This window comes from Vipera berus (genome assembly GCF_964194415.1).
Source record: "Vipera berus genome assembly, chromosome: 2".
Taxonomy (NCBI): Eukaryota; Metazoa; Chordata; class Lepidosauria; order Squamata; family Viperidae; genus Vipera; species Vipera berus.
The window spans coordinates 233,274,669-233,295,761 of record NC_138203.1 but is presented as its reverse complement, the minus strand read 5'-3'; the positions used below and the strand labels follow the sequence as shown (position 1 = coordinate 233,295,761).

At 38.2% G+C, this 21,093-nt stretch overlaps 1 protein-coding gene across 2 annotated transcripts in view; it reads right to left on the bottom strand.

Annotated features, from left to right (window-relative positions):
* Window positions 1-19,667, bottom strand: part of APPL1 (adaptor protein, phosphotyrosine interacting with PH domain and leucine zipper 1) — a 46,820-nt gene extending 27,153 nt beyond the window's left edge. Inside the window, exons 1-13 of one of the 2 annotated variants that reach the window (XM_081318081.1) lie at window positions 19,517-19,635; window positions 18,708-18,766; window positions 14,929-15,027; window positions 13,302-13,361; window positions 12,491-12,562; window positions 7,523-7,610; window positions 5,856-5,897; window positions 5,317-5,375; window positions 4,691-4,837; window positions 4,221-4,303; window positions 3,964-4,122; window positions 2,647-2,835; window positions 1,802-1,844 (exon numbers count right to left, since the gene is read on the bottom strand). In XM_081318081.1, the coding sequence (XP_081174207.1) occupies window positions 1,802-1,844; window positions 2,647-2,835; window positions 3,964-4,122; window positions 4,221-4,303; window positions 4,691-4,837; window positions 5,317-5,375; window positions 5,856-5,897; window positions 7,523-7,610; window positions 12,491-12,562; window positions 13,302-13,361; window positions 14,929-14,952 (966 nt within the window). In that variant the 5' untranslated portion in view covers window positions 14,953-15,027; window positions 18,708-18,766; window positions 19,517-19,635. Of the gene's footprint in view, window positions 1-1,801; window positions 1,845-2,646; window positions 2,836-3,963; window positions 4,123-4,220; window positions 4,304-4,690; window positions 4,838-5,316; window positions 5,376-5,855; window positions 5,898-7,522; window positions 7,611-12,490; window positions 12,563-13,301; window positions 13,362-14,928; window positions 15,028-18,707; window positions 18,767-19,516 lie in introns of both variants that reach the window. The other variant, XM_081318080.1, reaches the window with a different exon arrangement.
* Between the last annotated feature and the right edge of the window lie 1,426 nt (window positions 19,668-21,093).

Here is a 21,093-nt window from a genome sequence, read left to right as displayed (position 1 = left end):
TATGGCACTGTTTTTGATAGTTTGGTCCGTTTTTCCCCTTTGTGTAAAGACAGATGCAAAAAATGAGTTAAATAGTTCTGCTTTCTTCCTATTGCTTGTTACCTTCTTGCCACTTTCACCCACTAATGGACCAATCATTTCCTTAACTTTTTTCTTGTTTTTTACATGCTGAAAGAAGCTTTTTTGTTGACTTTGGTCACAAGCCTTTGTTCATTTTGAGCCTTAGCTTTCCTCACTTCACCTTTGCAGGCTCAGGCTATTTGCTGATATTCTGCCTTAGTTATGTGCCCCTCTTTCCACTTTTTATACTTGTCCTTTTTATCTTTCAAGTAAATCTCACCTTGCCCTTAACCTGTAACTCTCCAATAATAAATCATAAAAACAGTTGACATGCTAACAATCTTTGCACACACAGTCTAAATTAACAATAATCCACACACAAGATATTTACAATTAGTTTCCAAACTACAGAGCAGGCAGAGGAAATTTGTGACTCTCCAGATGATGTTAAACTCCATTTACTCATGTTTCCTGGGCTTGCTGCAAATTGTGGTTCTACAACTTTTGGGCCTTATAGTTTCTCCAACACTGCCACAAAAGCAAAAGAAAAATTCATGCATTGTTTTAAAAATCATCTTTAAATAAAGTTTCCATCTGTCTAGCTGAATTTTTCCTCTTGATTCTTTGTAATGATTTCCATAATGGAAACGAGAAACCACAGGCTTGCTAAATGTGAAATAATCCACACAAGATGCAAATTTAATGCTAAACCAGCAATGTGGCACATCTGAAATTCTTTTCCCTGCATTGATTACTTAGCACTGAGAGCAGCAAATTTCAAACCTATTTTAAACTGCCTTGTTATAGCTAAGGACGAGGTGAGAACTTTCCACTCTGCCTTTCTTTTGGCTTGCAAGCTGGCACATTTCCCAATTTTATGATAAAGCTGATGCCTGAACTGAAATCTACCTAAATCTAAGTTTCACCACTGTGTGGTAAATCACGAATTGCTTGTGATCTAAATTCTTTTTTAAAAATATGAGGAAAAAACCCCACCCTTCTTGTGAATGGAAGCCTTTAGGCTACAAACCATACAATGCTTTGGCAGTCTTCACCTTTTCCATGTCATCAGCATATAATTATTATGTTCTTTAAAACTGCCCTGATAACTAGCATCAGAAATTTAATTTGGAAACCATTTACAGGTAGTCCTCAACTTACAACAGTTCATTTAGTGACTATTCAGTTACAATGTCACTGAAAAAGTGATTTATGTCCATTTTTCATACTTATGACCACTGCAGCATCCCCATGGTCACTTCCTCAAAATTTGGATGCTGGGCAACTGGTTCATATTTATGGAAGGGTCATGTGATCACCTTTTGCAATCTTCTGACAAGCAAAGTCAATGAGGAAGCCAGATTCACTTAACAACCATTACTAACTTAACAACTGCAACAATTCACTTAACAAATGTGGCAAGAAAGGTTGTAAAATGGGACAAAATTCATTTAAAAACTATTTCATTTAGCAACAGAAATTTTGGACTCACTTGTGGTCATAAGTTGAGGACTAGCTGTATAAGGATCATATTTTCTTAATGGCTTTGCATTATGACAATTGCCTTATTTTATTGCAGAATAAAAGAATGGAATCTTGTGGCACATTTAAAAAGTGATCTATTTATTGTAAGAAAGGCTTTCATTGTTTAGACAGATTTGTCAGGTTTGGGCAATTTTAGTCCTTAAAAGTTTCACAAAACATTCACTAGTTTCAATAACCACTATGTTAAAAAACTTACTTCTTCATAATCTTTTTTGCTCTCAGCTTGCAAAATTGAAGACCTGTTGATCAGGAAATAAAAATAAAAAACAAACTGAATAATATTTCTTAAGCAAAGCAAGGGAAAGAAATGTTCATCAAGTCGTTGGCTTCAATTTGTTGATATATGCATTTCTTTATTCACTATAGCATTTATTTCTTGCCAAATCCCAAACAGAAAAACCCTGATGGACATTGCCCAGCTATAATATTTATCTTTTGATTTTGGAACTCGGCATATTTCGTTTGAGCTATGTTCTAGGGACAATTATCCACTGACATATCTCAGAGAGAATTTATGTTGTCTGAGCTTGTCTCTTGCTAATTTCTCTTAGAAAAACCAGTAAGATTGCACAGAACAAGAGGAAAGTATCCCTATTACATTTTAGCTGAGGAGAAAACAGGCAGTCGGAAAGAAAAAGCAGGCAGATAACTTTTCCCTCTAAAACAAGGAATGAACATACCCCTAACATTTTAAAAAGAAAACAAGTAGACAGTAGACAGCATTACACCTGAAAATCTAAATACAGAATCACCTTTGGCGAGATGGGCAGCATACAAGTTTGACAAAGAAATAAAATGATAAAAAAATAAGAAAAATCTATTTAGATTGCCACCTAGAGAGCAGCATCGAGTTCTGATTAAATAACTTGACTTATAACAGAAACTTGTCTTACACCTGCCAAATTTTCCACCTGGGAAAGACAAGGATTTATTCCTCTTTCTTTCCCACCTTTCAAGGAAAAAATTAAAGGTAGCAGGAAATACATTCTAATTGTTTCTCCATTGTTAAACACATAGGTAAGAAGTGGTAAGAATACAAACTTTTTGCCATCAAAAGATGTTATTTGAAAGCAGTATCTTCTGTCTTCACAATCCACAGCCATTACCGAACAATTGTCTATATCCATTACAAGTCCTCCAGCTACTTCACCTCTTCCTTGGCTCATTAGGTTTCCACCCTGTGTGAAGTAAAACTGTCTGTCCCAACTGGAAGACACCAGCCCTGTTTTACTGAAGTAAAAAAGGAAGAAAACTGGCTTAGTCCAGCCTAGCAGCATCAAGTCTCCAATGAAAAAAATATAGGTATTATAAGCTTTGGACTAGGGATAGTTTCATATAATTGAATGCAGTTATACATAGATTATTTTGGTACAGCAAGAAATACCAAGAGCATATAAATAGTGCTTAACTAAATTTCTCAACATACTATTTATCAGCAAAATACTATTGCTCTCTCTATATATACACGTGTGTGTTTGTATATGTGCCCAAACTCTCACACACACACAAACAAATACTCCTTGTTTAGGGCTTTAAAGATAGCTTCAAGGTGTCGCCACCTTACATTCTTACTCCACAGCACACCTGTAGTCAAACCACAGGTAACAGTGTCTATGTTCATACAGCAAAAATGTTACTTTCATCCACTTTTTCTCAGATGGTCAAAAATATAATAAATATATTTCCCAGATGGTGAAAATATATTTATAGAAGACTATTAAAAGTATGGGTAAAAATTATATTATGTCTGCTATTTCCACCAGCAATAATTTAAAGAACAATGAAATATTATAATGCCAAAATATTTTGCGCCAGGATCCCCCCAAAAAAGTATTACTTGTAAACAAATTTTATTTTGTAGTGCTACTTTATACAGTATCTCCTGCTGACCTTAAACTCATTCGTGGAGTTGTTGTGAGGATGAAATGGGGGAGGTCACTAGTGCTCCTCTGAGCTTTGGGGAGGCAAGAACAAACAAAGAAGTTATCGTAATCCAGAGAGAGGCAATCCACTTTTAAAGCTGCACCATAACCTGCCTCTTTTAAAGAAGAGCTGCTGCAACAAAAATAACAAATGAAGGAGCAGCTGTTCTCCCAGGTGGATATGTCACTTCCGAGGTTTCTGGCCAAACTATCATGAGACAAATTAAATTACAATATACTGTGGCATGAAACATCGTAAACAAGATCATGATAAATCAGTACCGAATGCTGGTTGGTACTGGACATTATTTTAAATCTTAAAAACTATGAACAACTACTAATTATTTTTACGTACAACATAGATTGCAAGACACCCCTCCCCATAATTTATAACCCAGGCTATTGAGGCTTATGTGTATCTGAAATTGGTTCTTACTTTCTTGCATTTAGATAACCAGCCTTGCGAGTAAGGTTTCTTTGGACCAAAAATTTTGTAGTATCAGGATCTGGTAAATAAAGCGGATCACTGGCTATTTCCAAATCTTCTATAGTCTGTTGCATTGTCTCCACTTCACGATCCGTTTCCCTGCGAACGCTAAAGCCACAGGTTTTTTTTTCCATTTTATTCATATTAGCTACAAGTAATATTTTAAAGTAAACAGCATTACTTTTAAAAGAAAAAAAAGAACTTACTCCTGCACGCTTGTCCCAATATTTGTTAAAAATTCTTCCAGCTGTTCAGAAAGGTTTTCTGAGCCCATTTTAAAGAAGTTTATCTTTCAAAAGAAAATTCAGATATTTATCAATTTACTTGGAACTTATAAAAGTACATTTAATCTTAGATCTTTCTTTGGAAGCTAAAAATATAATCCACCTTTGTAGATGCAGATCATAAATCACTTCAATCACAACATACTTATAATTACTAAGGGTTTTCTGTTAACAAATTACACTTATATGTTTACTTTTCTTCAGAGAGGTTAACAATTTAGTCCCGATTTATCTGGGTCAGGTCAAGTTTATTTATTTGTTTGTCAAACTAATATAGCCCACCCCACACAAGGTTCACGTTTAGGTTTGCTGGTGTTTTAATACTTTGGATGCTAAAATATTTTAATGTAACATTCCAACATCTCCCCTCCACCACGCATTTTGGAATTTACCTGAGCCTGCATATAGCCTAGTAAGGGTTCCAACATAGCAATTTTCTTCTTATACTGCAGTGTATTTAATGCACAGAAGTAATGCATCATAGTCTGATGTTGTTTCTTCCGAGAAGTATATACATCTTCTGTAACTTCATATTTGACCTTAAAAAAAAATTCCAATTCAGAGCAAGCCCAATTTACCATTAAAAGGAACAATTTCCTTGCAATGATATGAAAAAAAAATATAAATTCATATATTTTTCTTTCAAAATACATTTTCTCTCCTACTCATTCTCCACGGAGGGGAGAGGGGTGTGTGTGTGTGTGTGTGTGTGTGTGTGTGTGTGAGAGAGAGAGAGAGAGAGAGAGAGAGAGACAGAGAGAGACAGAGACAGAGAGATGCAGCACTGCTACTGCTGAGATCTCCATTTTGCCAGTTAATGGGGAAGATGTATAGAAGGATATCCCATTGAATAAAGACACTCATAACACTGGACAGAAATATATAGCTATATATATTTCATGAAAGATTAGTTGCATTCACTAGACTTATCACATAATTGTTAAGATAACTGAAAAGCAACAGACTTTTTACATTACCATATCATGAATTCTAAATACTGGATTAAAGTTTAACAAACCTTCTCATTTTCTCTTTTTTTTGACAGTCGACTGTATCTGGTAATCGCAGCATCATGATCTGAAAAAACAAGTTCCACAATATTTAAAAAGTAGCTACAATCATTGCAAATGTTTAAGGCAAAAAGCAACTAGACTTCAGCGAAGCAGTAATTCAAGCAATTGGGTTAATTTTGCTTTTTTCAACAAAAAAATAAAATCTGTTTCCAATAATTTCAGAAATATTTTTATCGTTTCAAGATGAACAAAATCCATTATCCTGATGCGCTGATTATATCAATATGATATCCTCTTTTTATAATGCCCCATTAGAACAAGAGTTTACTCATCATAATTTCCCCTAATTACCTTGTATACAGTTATCTAGGATTAGTTTCCCTTTTAATTTTTAGATTGAAAAATAGCTTTTCTTTAAATAGCAAAATTAGTCTTTGGAAACAGAAGTCCCTTCATAAAATGTTACTCTTTATTGTTTATACTATTATAATCATGCAACAACAAATAAATAAACCATGAAATTAATTTCTAAAGCATACTTTACCATTGCTGGAGATCTGAAAAACCTCTTTTAAAGTCAGAATTTCTGAAATGAATTTAAGAAAATGTGCAGTGTTACTGTATTTCTACTGTTTTAATGTAAACTGAACAAGACTTGGTTTATTTATTATAGGTCTTCAGTTGGCCTGCATTTCAAGGACCACATGAATTGTTTTGTAGTAAAAAAAAATCCCTAAAATTATGGGATTATATACAATGGCTGAGCTGTTTCTTCCTCTGTTTTCTCCTACACTTCTCTGAAAAGCCTTTCCTCAAAGTCAGAGGTTGTCTTTTAAATGCCACGTCATTTGCGATAGTAAATGTGCAGTGGGAGAACCTAACTATATGATTTTTTGAGAGATTCATACGGTTTGGGCAGAGAAACATGAATAATTTTTAACAACTAAATGCATCCCATAGGTCAAAACACAATAGCAGTACAATTCTACTCAAATTTAACCCTATTACTTCAGTAAAACATACACAGGATTACAGTTTCATATTTCAAGAGGATTAATACACAGAGATTACTAATACATAAGTGTACAATTCCATTGAACTCAAGGGACTGGAGCACTCCATTCTGCTCAAACACACTGGACAGGCAGAGACAGATTCCCCCGCCCCTGGTTTTCATCTTTTTAGGGGGGTTACCGTGTGGATATATTCTTGTGTTCTTTTTCATTGTTTACTTTATTGTTCTATTATCTTCTGTTCTGTTAACACTCTTTCCATTTCTTCATTTTTATTGTTGTAAGTCAACAATAGCCTATTGACTATTATTTGTGAAATAGGCAGTAAATAAATTTAACAAAATAAATAATAATTGGAAACAAGAAGTCCCTCAAATAACCAGACCCTATGCTTTATAGGTGGCAACCAGTACCTTGAATTGCCCCCAGAAAGCCACTGACCACTGCAGTCTGTGCATATGGGTGTAACATGAGATATCTATTACGGTTTGTGTCACTGCTTTTTGTAACCATTGTAGTTTCTGGATAGTCTATAAAGGTAACTTCATATAGAGCACACTGCAATAATCCAATCCTGAGGAAACCAGGATATAAATGGCAATCTGAAGGGCCTCCTGGTTGAGGAAGGATGCAAGTGTCACACAAAATAAACCTGTGCAAAGTTTCACCTGGGCATAGCAGATGAGCAGCAGCTGGGAGTTCAGGAGAGTCCCCCAAATTGAGTACCAGTCTTTCCAAGGAAATACAGTTCTTTCCAAAAGCAATGATGGAAATGCCTCCACCAAAGGGGCCACTTAGTCTATTTTATTTACCCCATTTTTCAGTCCCTAAATGGATAGACAAATGGATGGATGGATATAGGTAGAGAGATAGACAGACAGACAGACACAGACATGACATAGGGATTGGTAATGTAACCACTCCAAATCTGCTCACTATTTATTTCTTCCAGCATCTCCCATTATCAGTCTTGCTGTCTTGAGACTGCTGGAAGTTGTAGTTCAGCAACTTCTGCAGAGCAATCACTTATACACTCTAACTTTTATCATTCCCTTTTTCCTAAAACTGTTTTCAATGAGACAAATGTTCTTAAATTTGCATTAGACTTCAGGAGGCCACTATAAATGAAATAAATATTAACTATTGTTATATAAGACATTGTCCAGCAATCTGTTCTTTGCAACAACAATTATTGTACCTTTTAGATCTCTTTCTTTGAACTGTGTGATGGGGAACATCATGGCATCTGCTAATTGAGTTGATAGTACTGCATGACAAGAACTGAGCTAAGAAGAAAAAAACAATTAAGTACACAATGTTGCCTAAAAATATAAACACTTGTCATATTTCACTCTTGTTATATATATTAACAATGTTGATTGAAGCATGAGGTAAAGAAGCAGCAGAGCCTGGCATTTTTATATCTGTTCTTTTTTGCATAAGTAGATAAAAATATTGTTTAGCATTAGTTTAGCCTGATGTAATAATTTATTACATTCAAATAAGACCCAAAGAAGCCAATATGACAAACCATGATAACTTTGGTTTATAATCCTAACTTTTAGGCAGAATATGTCTGCATTTTGATATCCCCATTGAGAAAGGGTTGGTGCCTGCCATTAGGATTATGCCATTCAAAAAATGGTTTGTTGGGATCAGTGTATTGAGAGAAAGGGAGATGACCTTGACAGCAATATGCAAGAACTAATATATAAGCAAATAGGGTTGAACATTCCTTAAATCCTAGGAAGCAAGATTGTATTTGGAAGAGGACCAGGCAAGCTCTTCCCTGATTCACTGAAGTATAGAAAGAAAAGGAAGTAAAATATAATCAAGCTTGCAAGATTTTATTATTATAGCCTATCTCAATAAAATATAATTCTTATTCTCTTGTAGAGTTGATGTTATGGCCTAGTCTACCTAGTGTAACTGACAGTTTACATGGTGTGAAGGTTGTGGACATCACATGTCACCTGTAGAAGCCACTTGATAATGATGCAAAAGAGGCAGCAATCACAGCCATGCTAGCAGCAGTGACATTGGAATGTATAATTAGCCAGTTCTGGAAACCAAATTAAGATCAAAACCAGGAATACCAAGAGAACAGTCTTAGAAATGCTGTCTGTTCCATGTGTGCACCCAACCCGATAGGCAGAGCCCAGAGATCTCAATTCAATTATGGCAGGATGGCTCCAGATGGAGATGCTTAGATTTGTTAGTCACTGGGAAACAGTGTAAAAACAAAACAAACCTGCGTAAAAGGAATCTAGGCTATTGGCACATAAAATATAAAAGGTGACAGACCAGTTCTTAAATTGATTCCTGAAAGGAAATCAACAGGTAGTACAGATGTCCCCAACCTTTTGGGCACCAGGGACCAGTTACGTAGAGAGAGGTTTTTCTGTGGACTGGAGGGTGCGTGGTTTTGTGTGCTGCCTGCATCCTGTGGATGGGGCTTTTCCTTGTTTGTGCGGACCATCCAGTTGACTATGAAACGGAAAACTTCTAAAAAATGAAGTCTCTTATAAAAAGGAAAGGAAAAATCATGGGGCCCAAACCTCATAATAATTTAGAAAAGTATGGTGATACTCTTGAAGAAGGAATGCAATAACTATGAAGTAAATGTCAACTTAGTCTGGAACTTCCTGGAAAGGAAGAAGTGGGGGGAAACCCCTCAAGATGACTTTCTGTGTTCTGTTTGGTGTTAAGAGGAGCAGAATGAAATTCTGATAAGCTTTCAAAAATCTGCTATTATACTCTATAAAGCAGAGTTCCAGCAGTCATATCTTCTCTCTTTTCGGTCTGGCCTACCATTGTATATAATGCAATATTTTTTTAAGCATATCACACTTAAATGAGGGGAAAGGATGTTGTGCTTACTGGACAATTTATCCTGAAATGGTTAACATTACAGCAAAAAACATAAACTTTTAGTTATATTGTAACTCCCTAATTCAGACAATTATTAGAATTCACCCCATGAGTTACCAAAAGGCTCACTATCTTTTCTAATGTCTCTGGGCGGAGTCCGGCGGAGTGGAGAGGGCAGGTCTTGATATCATTTGGGATGAGTTTGACCCTGTGACTCTGGATGAAGTGGACAGGATTATGCATAAACTGAACGCTACAACCTGTTTACTGGACTGGCTGCTCCTCTGTCCTGGTCCTACTTGACCTCTTAGCAGCTTTTGATACCATCGACCATGGTATCTTGCTGCGACGACTCAAGGGGTTGGGAGTGGGAGGCACTGTTTTACGGTGGTTCTCCTCCTACCTCTCGGGCCGTTCGCAGTTTGTATCGGCAGGGGGACAGAGATCTACCCCGAGGCCCCTCTCCTGTGGGGTGCCTCAGGGGTCGGTTCTCTCCCCCCTCGTTTAACATCTATATGAAGCCGCTGGGTGAGATCATCCGTGGCTTTGGGGTGAGGTATCACCAATATGCGGATGATACCCAACTGTTCCATCTCCACCCCTAGTCAACCCAGTGATGCCCTTGACGTGATGTCCCGGTGCCTGGAGGCGGTGCGGGTCTGGATGGGAAGGAACAGGCTCAGGCTTAACCCCTCCAAGACCGAGTGGCTGTGGATACCGGCATCTCGTATGGTTCAACAAGTTCCATCTCTTTTGATGGGGGGAGGAACTGCCCCCCTCAGAAAGGGCCCACAACTTGGGTGTCCTCCTGGATTCACGGCTTAATTTGGAAGTTCATCTAACAGCCGTGACCAGGGGGGTCTTTGCACAGGTTCGCCTAGTGCACCAGTTGCGCCCCTTTCTGGACCAAGATGCCTTATGCACGGTTACCCATGCCCTCGTCACTTCTCGCCTGGATTACTGCAATGCTCTTTACATGGGGCTGCCCTTGAAGTGCACCCGGCTTCAGGTGGCGCAAAATGCGGCCATACGGGTGCTTATGGGAGTATCTCGATACTCCCATGTTACACCACTCCTCCACGAGCTGCATTGGCTTCCGGTTACCCTCTGGGTGTGATTCAAGGTGCTGGTAATAACCTTTAAAGCTCTACATGGCTTAGGCCCGGGGTACTTGTGAGACCACCTGCTGCCATTATCAACCTCCCATCGCCCGGTTCGCTCCCACAGAGTCGGCCTCCTCAGGGTGCCGTCGGCCAGGCAATGCCATCTGGCGCCCCCCAGGGAGAGAGCCTTCTCTGTGGGTGTGCCGACCCTCTGGAATGAACTGCCTCCGGAGTTGCGGACGGCCCCTGACCTTCGGACTTTCCGACAAGCGGGTTTGGACTGACTATGCTTTTTAAATTAGGCTTTTATTGAGTTAAATTGTCATGTATCTATTACATTTACTGTTTAATTCTTTTTTAAATTTTGTATTCCATTCTTAAATTTTTTTGTTGTGAGCCGCCCTGAGTCGTTAGGGAGAAGGGCGGCATATAAATTTAATAAATCTAATCTAATCTAATCTAATCTGATCAAGACAAAATCTTAAAGAGGCTTTCAAAAATGGGCCTTCTCTTGGTTATTTGTTTTCAACTTCCACATGGCGCACAAAAACATGAAGAAGAGGCAGAAATAATGGCAGTGTATCCAATTTCCTTGAACCTATTGGAGGTGAAACCAATTCTAACCATGCCATTGTAGGAGTTTTTTTCAAAAATTCAAAAGTTCAGGAAGTGGGGATAAGTGGTAGTCTTCCAGCTTTCTTTCTGACAAGTGGGAAGACTGTAAACATGATTACAGCATAACCAATCACCTTCCAATTAATTTGAACAGAACAGGGGTGGCCAAGACATTTGTACTGGCCCAGGTTCACTGTGATTTGTGACAATGATAGCCTAAAATTAAAAAAGCAATGACATGGTTAACATAGAACTATGTTTGTTTGGAACTGATAAAGACGTCTTCTTGTGGAGTTATCTGGAACAGTTTGAGCATGTGGATCCTCAGGAGGTAAACAGAGTCCTCCATGCTACTAGATCTGCCATCTGTGAATCAAATACCTGCCCTACCTGATTGGTAAAAGCAGCTGAGACATGATAGAGATGATAGAGACTGGGCATGGGTGATGGCAATTGTATCCTTCAGGAAATAGTATTGCTCCTGTCTTGAAAGAGGTAGTAGTGTATCCCCGCCACAAGAAATCATCACTTCACCTAGCAACTGACAAATTTGTCATCCAGTCTCCATATTTCCCTTTTAGGGAAAGTTACTGGACCATGGTTACTGAGAATGAAACAATTATTTAGTTGAGATTTAGGTCTGGGCATCAGACCAAAATCTCATTGAGCATTCTCGTTCATTACCTTTGGTAATCTACAATGGAGATAGTGCAACTATTCTGTTTCTGTTGGATTTCTCAACAGCTGTGACTATGGTATCCTCTTCAACCAACTACAACTGTTGGGATGGAAGGGATGATATTCCTAAGTGGCCAATTCTAGTTGGTGATGGTGACTGGGGAAAAGTCAGGTTTTTGGCCTCGGAGGTGCCAGAGGTTTAATCCTTTTCCCTACAATTTAATATCTACATGAAGCTGTTGGAAGAAGTCATCCATTAACAAGTAGAATATCATCTATTTTCTGATGATTTCCATATATGTATCTTCATTCTGAGTCAGACAAGGCATGTGGTAGAAATTTTGACCAGGTACCCGAAGTCTGCTATGACCTGGATAGAGAGAAAGAGACTCAGATTGAATCCTATTAAGACTGATTTGGAACCAGGGCATTTTGATTTGGAAGCTAAGTAAAACTTTGATCATGTATGGGGCAACACTTCTGCAGATGGAGGTGATATGTAACGAATCCCTCCTCCTGAACTGATGCTGTTCTGCGTGAACAGCAAATACATTTGCAGTTACATCTTGTGTACTAACTAGGGACAGTTCAGAAGTAGAAGCCTTTACTCATTGTTACTCATTCCACTGTCACTTTGTGGATGGATTATCCCAATGTATACAGAATGGCAACATTTTCTGAGAGCCACAAAAAGGGATCTTCTGAAAAGCATTTGGGAAGTAATAAGATTATGTTACCCTGAATAATGAAGCCTCAAATTGATTAGTTATAATGGCATTTTTTCAGTTTTTTAGTCTTTGATTTTAATACTGTAAACTGTTCAGTCCTTAGAAATGGAGTGATATAAAAGTTACATCCATGGAAAATAGGCTGATAGATTTTTAGAAGGGAAGACTTACCTCATCTATCACTTTGGCAAACTGCTGAAGAGTAGAATTCATAACTTCATCATCACCACCCAAAGGAAAGCGCTACCAAAACAAAACCCCATTTTAAATTCCATATTTATTGATTTTTGCACTCTAAAAAACACAGTAACATTCCAAAGGCCTAATAACATGTACATATTTAACATTGCTAGAAAATAATAATCTCAGAGCACTGTAAGTTACTAATGCCTGTTAAATTTATATATATCGTATTGTTATATTTAAAAGATATAGAAAACACCTGTTGGCCAGGCAAATTGTGCACGCACATTCACAGACACATTCGCACATCCACAAAGTCTAGTAAATCATGGTGTTAAATTAAAATATGACCTTTTGATAAAAAAAAAACATTTGTCTATTTATGGCAGTTTCAACTTATTTTCATCTGTTTTCCCCTTTCTGTATTTCTATTTGTTATTTTCTGGTTTGTGTTATTATAGATAGATAAACCTCTCATGTTTTAATTACTCCATGCATGTTTTAATGTCTTACTTGTTTGTAAGCTACCAGGAGGCATTTGATTGTTGCAGGATAGATATGTGATAAAATGTGTGATCTTAGTAATAAGAACTGAGCAGAAATAAAGTGTAAGAGGTCTTATAAGAATAAGAAAGTGTAAAAAATGAATTTAATTTCTATGTGCTAAGCTACTGTTAAAACATATAGGAGGAATTTATATAAAATGCTACAAACTAGGCAAAAACAGGTTAGGGTAGTCTGTAATTAACCCATTCAACCTGGATCAAACACAGCATTTTCATTTTATAAGTGACTCTACCTGCTTCTCATATTCTTTTAGAAGCTTTGAAGTCAAATGTGTTGCCGCACTGAGTTCATTCTGAAAAAGAGAATTTATTCTGATTTTAAAAAGATTTTTCAAATATAAATGACAACAGAAGTACAATATAAAATAAATTAATTAGAGTTAAACAGTGTCTCTTTAACTAAATGTGTATGCTTTTGTAACACAATTGTAATTTCCCATTTTTAAAGTGGAATGATTGCAGACAGTCATAGAATAGCATACACACTTTTAAAACAGTAAGCATACATCTAAACCAGGGGTAGGCAACCTTGGCTCTTTTATGACTCATGGACTTCAACTCCCAGAATTCCTGAGCCAGGTATGCTGGCTCAGGAATTCTGGGAGTTGAAGTCCATGAGTCATAAAAGAGCTGAGGTTGCCTACCCCTGATCTAAACAAACAAAAATTAATCAAATTCTGAGAATTCTGAATGACCTATTACTCCTAATAGAAAATAAAGCAGTCTCTCTAATAACAAAAATTAAACTGCACTAAAAGATTTGGAAGTAAAATCAACAAGCAAAAAGAAAAGTGCTGCATATCTGTAGGATCCTTAATCTGTGCAGATTCAAAATTACTTGCAGAAGAGAGAAAGTTTTTAAGAGTACATACATGCAAATGTAGGTTTTCATGCAGGAAGCTGAAGGGAGACCACAAATTATCAACATTATCTTAAACTTGCACACAGCTTAACAATAGGCTTTTTTTGTGAGAATTTTTTTTCCTTTTTAATGACATATCTTGGGACATATATTCAGCATAAATCACCTTATCGATTGGTTTACCTGTTGGGCAATCACAAAGCCTGACTGCTCAAGGAGATAAATTAGACTGTTGCAGTTAGGCTTAAGGTGGGGTTTCCAATTTGATGTTAAGATTTGTTAAGAATCTGTCCAACATAATCATATTATACAATACATATAATAACTTAAATTGTTGCATAAAAATCCTTACACCTATATTCTTGTTAGAAACTTCTGAAGAACTTATAAGCTATTTATTCATGTTATTTGTAAACAATTAACATGGAAATATTAAAGGAAAAGTGTTATTTCTTTTTTTCTTTTCATTCTTTTTTTCCCACATTCACGTATACTTCCAACCAGCTACTAAAATCCCAGGAATTAAAATTTGGTTCCACATAGTCTTAGATTTACAACCACTCATTTTGTGACTGTTCAAAGTTACAATGGCACTGGAAAAAAATGACTTATGACCATTTTCCACACTTATAACCGTTGCAGCACCCCCATGGTCATTTTTATCAAAATTCGGATGCTTGGCAACTGGCCTATATTTATGATGGCTGCAGTGTCCCGGGGTCATATGGTCACCTTTTACGATCTTCTAAGAAGCAGAAGTCAATTGGGAAGCTACATCCACTTAACAACTATGCTACTAATTTAACAACTGCAGACATTCACTTAATAACTGTGGCAAGAAATCTCATAAAAAGGGATAAAATTCACTTAATAACTGCCTTGCTTGGCAATGGAAATTTTGGGCTCAAAAGTCAATAACTACCTGTACAATCGTATCAGTGATAAAAATTTGGAGAAATAATTTAAGGTTAATTAATTTCTGCATTTTACAGTCATACCTGTGCATCATAAATTCGGTGCATAGCTTTATACAACTGGTTGATATATCTGGAAATTGCAGCAGCATCTTCTTCAAATACACCCAGCAAAGATCGTGTCTAAAAAGAAAACAACATAAATGTTATAATATTGCAACTGCACTATTGCAGCTACATTTAGTAAAGTTTTATTTCGTGTATGGGTAAGACAGAATCAGCATTCAAAACATTTCTAAAAATTACCTGGCAGAAAGCACTTTTTAAAATCTACATGCACTTCATTAAAACAAAGTATGCTGGCATGGTAACAGTTTAAGTTCCTTTCAATAAAGTAGTTCATTTACTATTCTTTTTTATGACCAACAACGATAGGGCATAATAAATATTTGAGCTTTACGTTTTTGCCGGTTATAAAAATTTACTACTATACAGTTTAAATTTATTTTATACTGAAGTTGAAATTTAGATACAAGATAAAATTTCCTTTGGGTCAAGCTCTACACTGCTTACCACATAGCTATGTCAAAGTTGCTGTTTCGTAGCTAAAATAAATTCAAAGAATAAATATATTCTCCAAATGATAAAGTATAACTCAAGTTAAGCTTTATAATATTAAACTACTATTTAATGCTGGCTTTTCAAACTGCTCCTCACTGACTTATGTGGAAACTGAACAGTAACAGAATAAGAGTACTGTCCTTTTACAGATGGATAGCTGGTTATAAATACTGTAGAAACAGGGGATAGCTAAAATAAATCCTTCCAAGAATCTAACAACAGTTTATAGAATTTACATTTGTATGAATAGAATGAATAGACAAGAAATTTTCCTTTTAAATTCTCATTAACCAATTGATAATGATTCAAGATACAAAGTATATTTTGGGAAAGAATACAAATACTGTGAATTTTTAAACCTTAAAAAGTCTTACAGAGAATAGGATCCTCAGGGTTATATGAAACAGAAAAACTAAAGTCTCTCTCTTCAAAGACAATTTACATTTCCAGTTATAAGGCAAATCTTCAGGAGGCATTCCTTGTGAAATACTTTATTTGGGCTGACCACTCTAGGACACAGAATGTTGAAGTAGAGGGGGTACACATAATGTAATACAGAGAGCTTTGCTAAATAATGTTGGCTGGTATTTCCAGGGACAAGTGTTGTCCCAATTATGGAAATTACAAAAGACTGGACTAATTAGACAATTGGCCTTTAGCTAGTTTTAATGCAATTTTAAATTAATTATATTTACAGAATTACAGGAATTTCCACTTTCTTAAAAGCAACAGAACTGGGATGCAAAAATCCACCAAACGATAGATTGCATCAAAGAGATAAAGACAACTTTAAATTTGCAGCCTAGATCTGAAAGCTCTACCTCTCTATCCATACAAGCAATTACATTTAAAGTACATGCTTAAATTTCAACCTTTGTTTTTAATAAATGATTGAATCAACTTATTGAATTCTTTTTTCTAATTGAAAACTCATTCTGTGCCTTGTGAAACCAAAATGACATCATTTACAAACATTAACGAAATATCAGTAGGCTTGGGGAGATCCCAAGATTTGCCAAAGTATCAAAAAAGGCATTTTTAAAGAAAACATTTTTTAAAGAGCGGGAGAAAATTAAATACAGTAATGAACTCAATGAGAATATTTTCAATGATCAAAGCCTGCTGAAGATCTAAGTGGTGGGGCGCAGAGGAAGAAGAGTGGAGAAGCAAATGGAATGGAATATTCCAGAAAAGGACATGACTTGCTGGCTTGTATTTTAAGTGGAAGCATCCCATACTGTAATATTCTTGCAGTATTGCAAGTCTTGTACTCTGCTTTTCTGTTTATACCAATGCTGAGGAGGTTTAGAGATATAGAACATATATGGGGAGCATCTTCTGCAGAATCTAACTAGGATTATGAATTGCATGCAGTACCTAGGTCTCTTTAGCAGAACAAATAGTATACTCAGAACTCTTGAAGAAGTAGAATGTTTCCCTGGATATGTTCTTGACCAAGAAAAAGTTTTAAACTGCACTGTTGTAATCTTGAACAATGCTGTGTAACAGGTACAATATACCACAGCATGGATGGTGTCCTTGGCACACAAAGAACTGAATCAGTGTCATGGTTATTTTAGCAGATAAGACCTGAAGCTGATTATATCAACTTGGAGTTAAAACCAATTTTACCTGTTCCTAACAGGAGGGGAAGCAGGACACCTTTTATATTATAGTAACCAAATGATACTTAATTGCTTTTTAACATAAAAACAATATGTTTTTGTATAAAAATAGATTAGCTGTATTTGCATAACAAAATGAAGCAAAAACATTAATCTGGATCTAATAAGAAAGAACACACTAACTAAACTTTTGAACCAGTGCAACAAAGGGTAAAATGTATTTACTACTACATTTATTATCTCAAATCTGAATATCTGAATTTAAAAGTGATAAATATTAATATGATAAATAAGTCAAATCTATTATCAATAATACACAACACAAATGTTAAGTATTTTTCTGGAATCCTTCAAGTTCCACTAAAGCAGACATGTCAAACACAAGGCCCGGGGGCCGGATACGGCCCGCGAAGTGGTTTCATGCGGCCCGCGAAGCCATCCTGGAAACAGTGAGGGAACGGCCCCCACTGCCTTGGCCCTGGCCCAGAGACCCTCCTTCTGCCAGAGACCCTCAGATCTGTCCCACTCCTCCCCCATAGGCACCCTTGATGCGAACGATGTAGAGCTGGCCATGCCCACCTAGTAGGCCATACGTACCTTAGCCACGCCCACCCAGTAGGCCACACCCACCCAGGCCACACCCACCTGGCCCCCTGAGGGCAACCACAATGCTGATGCGGCCCTCAATGAAATTGAGTTTGACACCCCTGCACTAAAGCAAATAAAAAGGTAAGTGGGGAAAGGTTCCTTCCCTGTAGACCTCCAATTGCTGAATCTGAATTGTTGTAAACAATGTGTTAACTTTGATCTCAAGGAGTGTTTTAAATGGGCAACTTAAAAAAATGGAGTAGTATGCATATTTATTAGAGGTAATGTCTTTAAATGATCACTGGCACTTGCAGAAAAAATAAGCTATTAAAAACTGGGTTTTAAAGAATTCTCAAAAGTGGGGGACTGTAAAGATTAATAGAAGAAAGATGTAAAGAGCCGAATACCATGTAAATTCAGGGCATTATACCAGTATATTTAAAAACTGAACCCAATCCCACAATAAAGAATATTTTACCAAAGCTGCATCTATCTTGCCTATCAATATAATCGCTATAGCTAAGACCATACGAAGACTGAAAAGTGATCCTCAGATACAGTGTACAACAGATCATAGGAAGTTTTTAAAAGATTTTCCTACTTCTTGTTTTTTGCAGCAATTGATGGGATACTGGTCAATACAGGTAGTCCTCGACTTAAAACAGTTCAGTTAGTGATCATTCAAAGTTCTAACAGAACTGGAAAAAGTGAATTATGACAATTTTTCCACACTTACAACCATTGTAGCATCCCCATAGTCACATGATCAAAATTCGGATCCTTAGCAACTGACTCATATTTATGACAGCTGCAGTGTCCCAGGGCCATGTGATCCCCTTTTGCAACCTTCTGACAAGAAAAGTCAATGGGGAAGCCAGATTCACTTAACAACCATGTTACTAATAACTGCACTGATTCACTTAGCAAGTATGCAAGAAAGGTTGTAAAATGGAGCAAAATTCATTTAACAAATGTTTCACTTAGCAACAGAAATTTTGGGCTCAATTGTGGTCGTAAGTGGAGGACTACCTGTACTTCATATTGGAGTATGAAGCATTCCTATCCAGGCACAGTACCAACTTTTAATGCTGAAACAAATCAGAAGAATTTTATACATCTTCACTATTGCTTGGAGGATAAGTACAACAGAAATAATGTCATAATTGTTCATAATCCTACCTTACACTCAATCCTAAATATCCAGACACACTTAACTACGCTAATTACAAACAATTATGCATACAGTACTGGCAAAGGCAAACAGGTTTCAGGGGTAGCCAAGTTTTATTAATTCTCGATACTTCAAAGCTGCTGACAAAAATCATCGGACTGAATTCGACTGAAAGAGGGTGTGCCGGGGAATCTGAGATAATTACACGGTGTAATGGTGTACAATCAACGCTCCCTTTAACTTCGGCAGAAGTAACTATAAAGAGCTAGCGAAGCGCCGCGGCACCGCTCCGCGGTCTCTCTCCCACAACCGGCCCCGCAGTTAACAGCCGCGGCTCCCCCTCCTGCTGCTCCGCCACCTTTTTCAAAGGAAGCCGGCACCTTTTACAGGCGGAGAAGCTCACGTAGCGCAGACCTGCACCGGCCCTGCCGGTTTTTAAGGCGGAGCCCTGGCCTCCCCGCGGAGGGAGCCGGAGGAAAGACGGCGGTTCCTAACGCATCTTGTCCCCTGGCTTGAGCCCTTCTCGCCTTTCCCGGCAACAGGCTGCTTACGGCCTCCGAGCCGCGGCGGGGCGAAGGAAGCCTCCTGGAAGGGGCAGAAGGGGCCGGGCTCGCTCGGCCACCCTCCCTCCCTCCCTCCGCCACCTGCCGCCGCGCGGGCTCCTCACCTGAGGACTGTCTTCCAGCGCCTCTTCGATAGGCAGCTTGTCTATGCCAGGCATGTCGGCGGCCGAGTCTTCCCAAGCCAGGCCAAACCCTCACCGCACCCAGCCGACGGACTCGCTCCCGCCTTCCTCAGCGCACCCCCGACAGGCTCAGGAAATCCCGCCTCGGCGCTTCCCCGCGACCGCCCAGCAGCCGTCAGTGAGGGCTGTGCGTTCTCCTATTGGCTGGAAGGGCGGCCAGTCTGGCTGGCGAAAAAGGGGCGGGTGCCTGTCAGCCTGGCGGGGGTTTCGGTAGGAGGGGGGGCGAGGCGGAGCCTTGTGGGGCTCGGGTCCCGTCGGAGGGCGTTTTCTTGGGGGGGGGCGCGTAGAGTCCCGTCTGTGTGTGCTCCGTGTGGCGCTGCAGCCTGGCCCCCCCTACCTGCGCGGGTCCTCCCTATTGTTGCGGTTGTCCTGTTGCCACGATTCATCTAAAATTATAGAGTGGGAAACTGGATCTCGCAAATATTAAGATAGCAATGAGCTCATTGAGGGCTGATTGACAAGAGCTTAGTAACCCCCCTTGGAGCAAATGACTGCCGGGTGAGAATGTTTCAACTGGATATTAATTTATTTCTTCAGAAAGACGAATCTCCGCTTGAGTTTTCCACGCTGGTTATTTTTTCCCCGTTTATGGAAGGCGTGAATTGATTATGGAAAAAAAAAGCCATACGTCATTCTCGAAATGCTTACTGAATCTCTGCAGTGGTATTTGGGGCCTTGCAACTGAGTTTCAATTATAGACGGGCTCTTTTTAAAGACAACAGGGACTTACGAAGGAACTATGGAAAACGTCCACTTTATTTGCCTTAGATATAATTGTTGCCCTTAAATTTCCCAATGACTATGTTTATTATAATCTGTTATTGGGTTGTGCGAAAGGGACAGACTATAGCACTTTTAATAGCTGGCAGCTTTTCAGTGATCTTGGTGTGGATTAATAATAATAATAATAATAAAGTTGGAAGGGACCTTGGAGGTCATCTAGTCCAACCCCCTGCTCAGGCAGGAAACCTTATACCATTTCAGGCAAATGGCTGTCCAGTCTCTTCTTAAAAACCTCCAGTGTTGGAGCATTCACCACCTCTGGAGGCAGGTTGTTCCACTGGTTAATTGTTCTAACTGTCAGGAAGTTTCTCCTTAGTTCTAGGTTGCTTCTCTCCTTGACTAGTTTCCATCCGTTGCTTCTTGTCCTGCTTTCAGGTGCTTTGGAGAATAGCTTGACTCCCTCTTCTTTGTGGTAGCCCCTGAGATATTGGAACACTGCTATCATGTCACCCCTCACCCTTCTCTTCATTAAACTACACATACCCAATTCCAGCAACCGTTCCCTATATGTTTTAGCCTCCAGCCCCCTAATCATCTTTGTTGCTCTTCTCTGTACCCTGATTGCATGACTTGAAGTACAAATGGGGGCAACAGTTGCATAAACTTTTTTCTACTGTTATTGCTATTAAAACTATGGTGCCTACTTCCTTTGTCATATTTTATTTTCCTCTCTTTTATATTAGCAATGAGTTTAGGACAATTTTATTTTAGTTTAT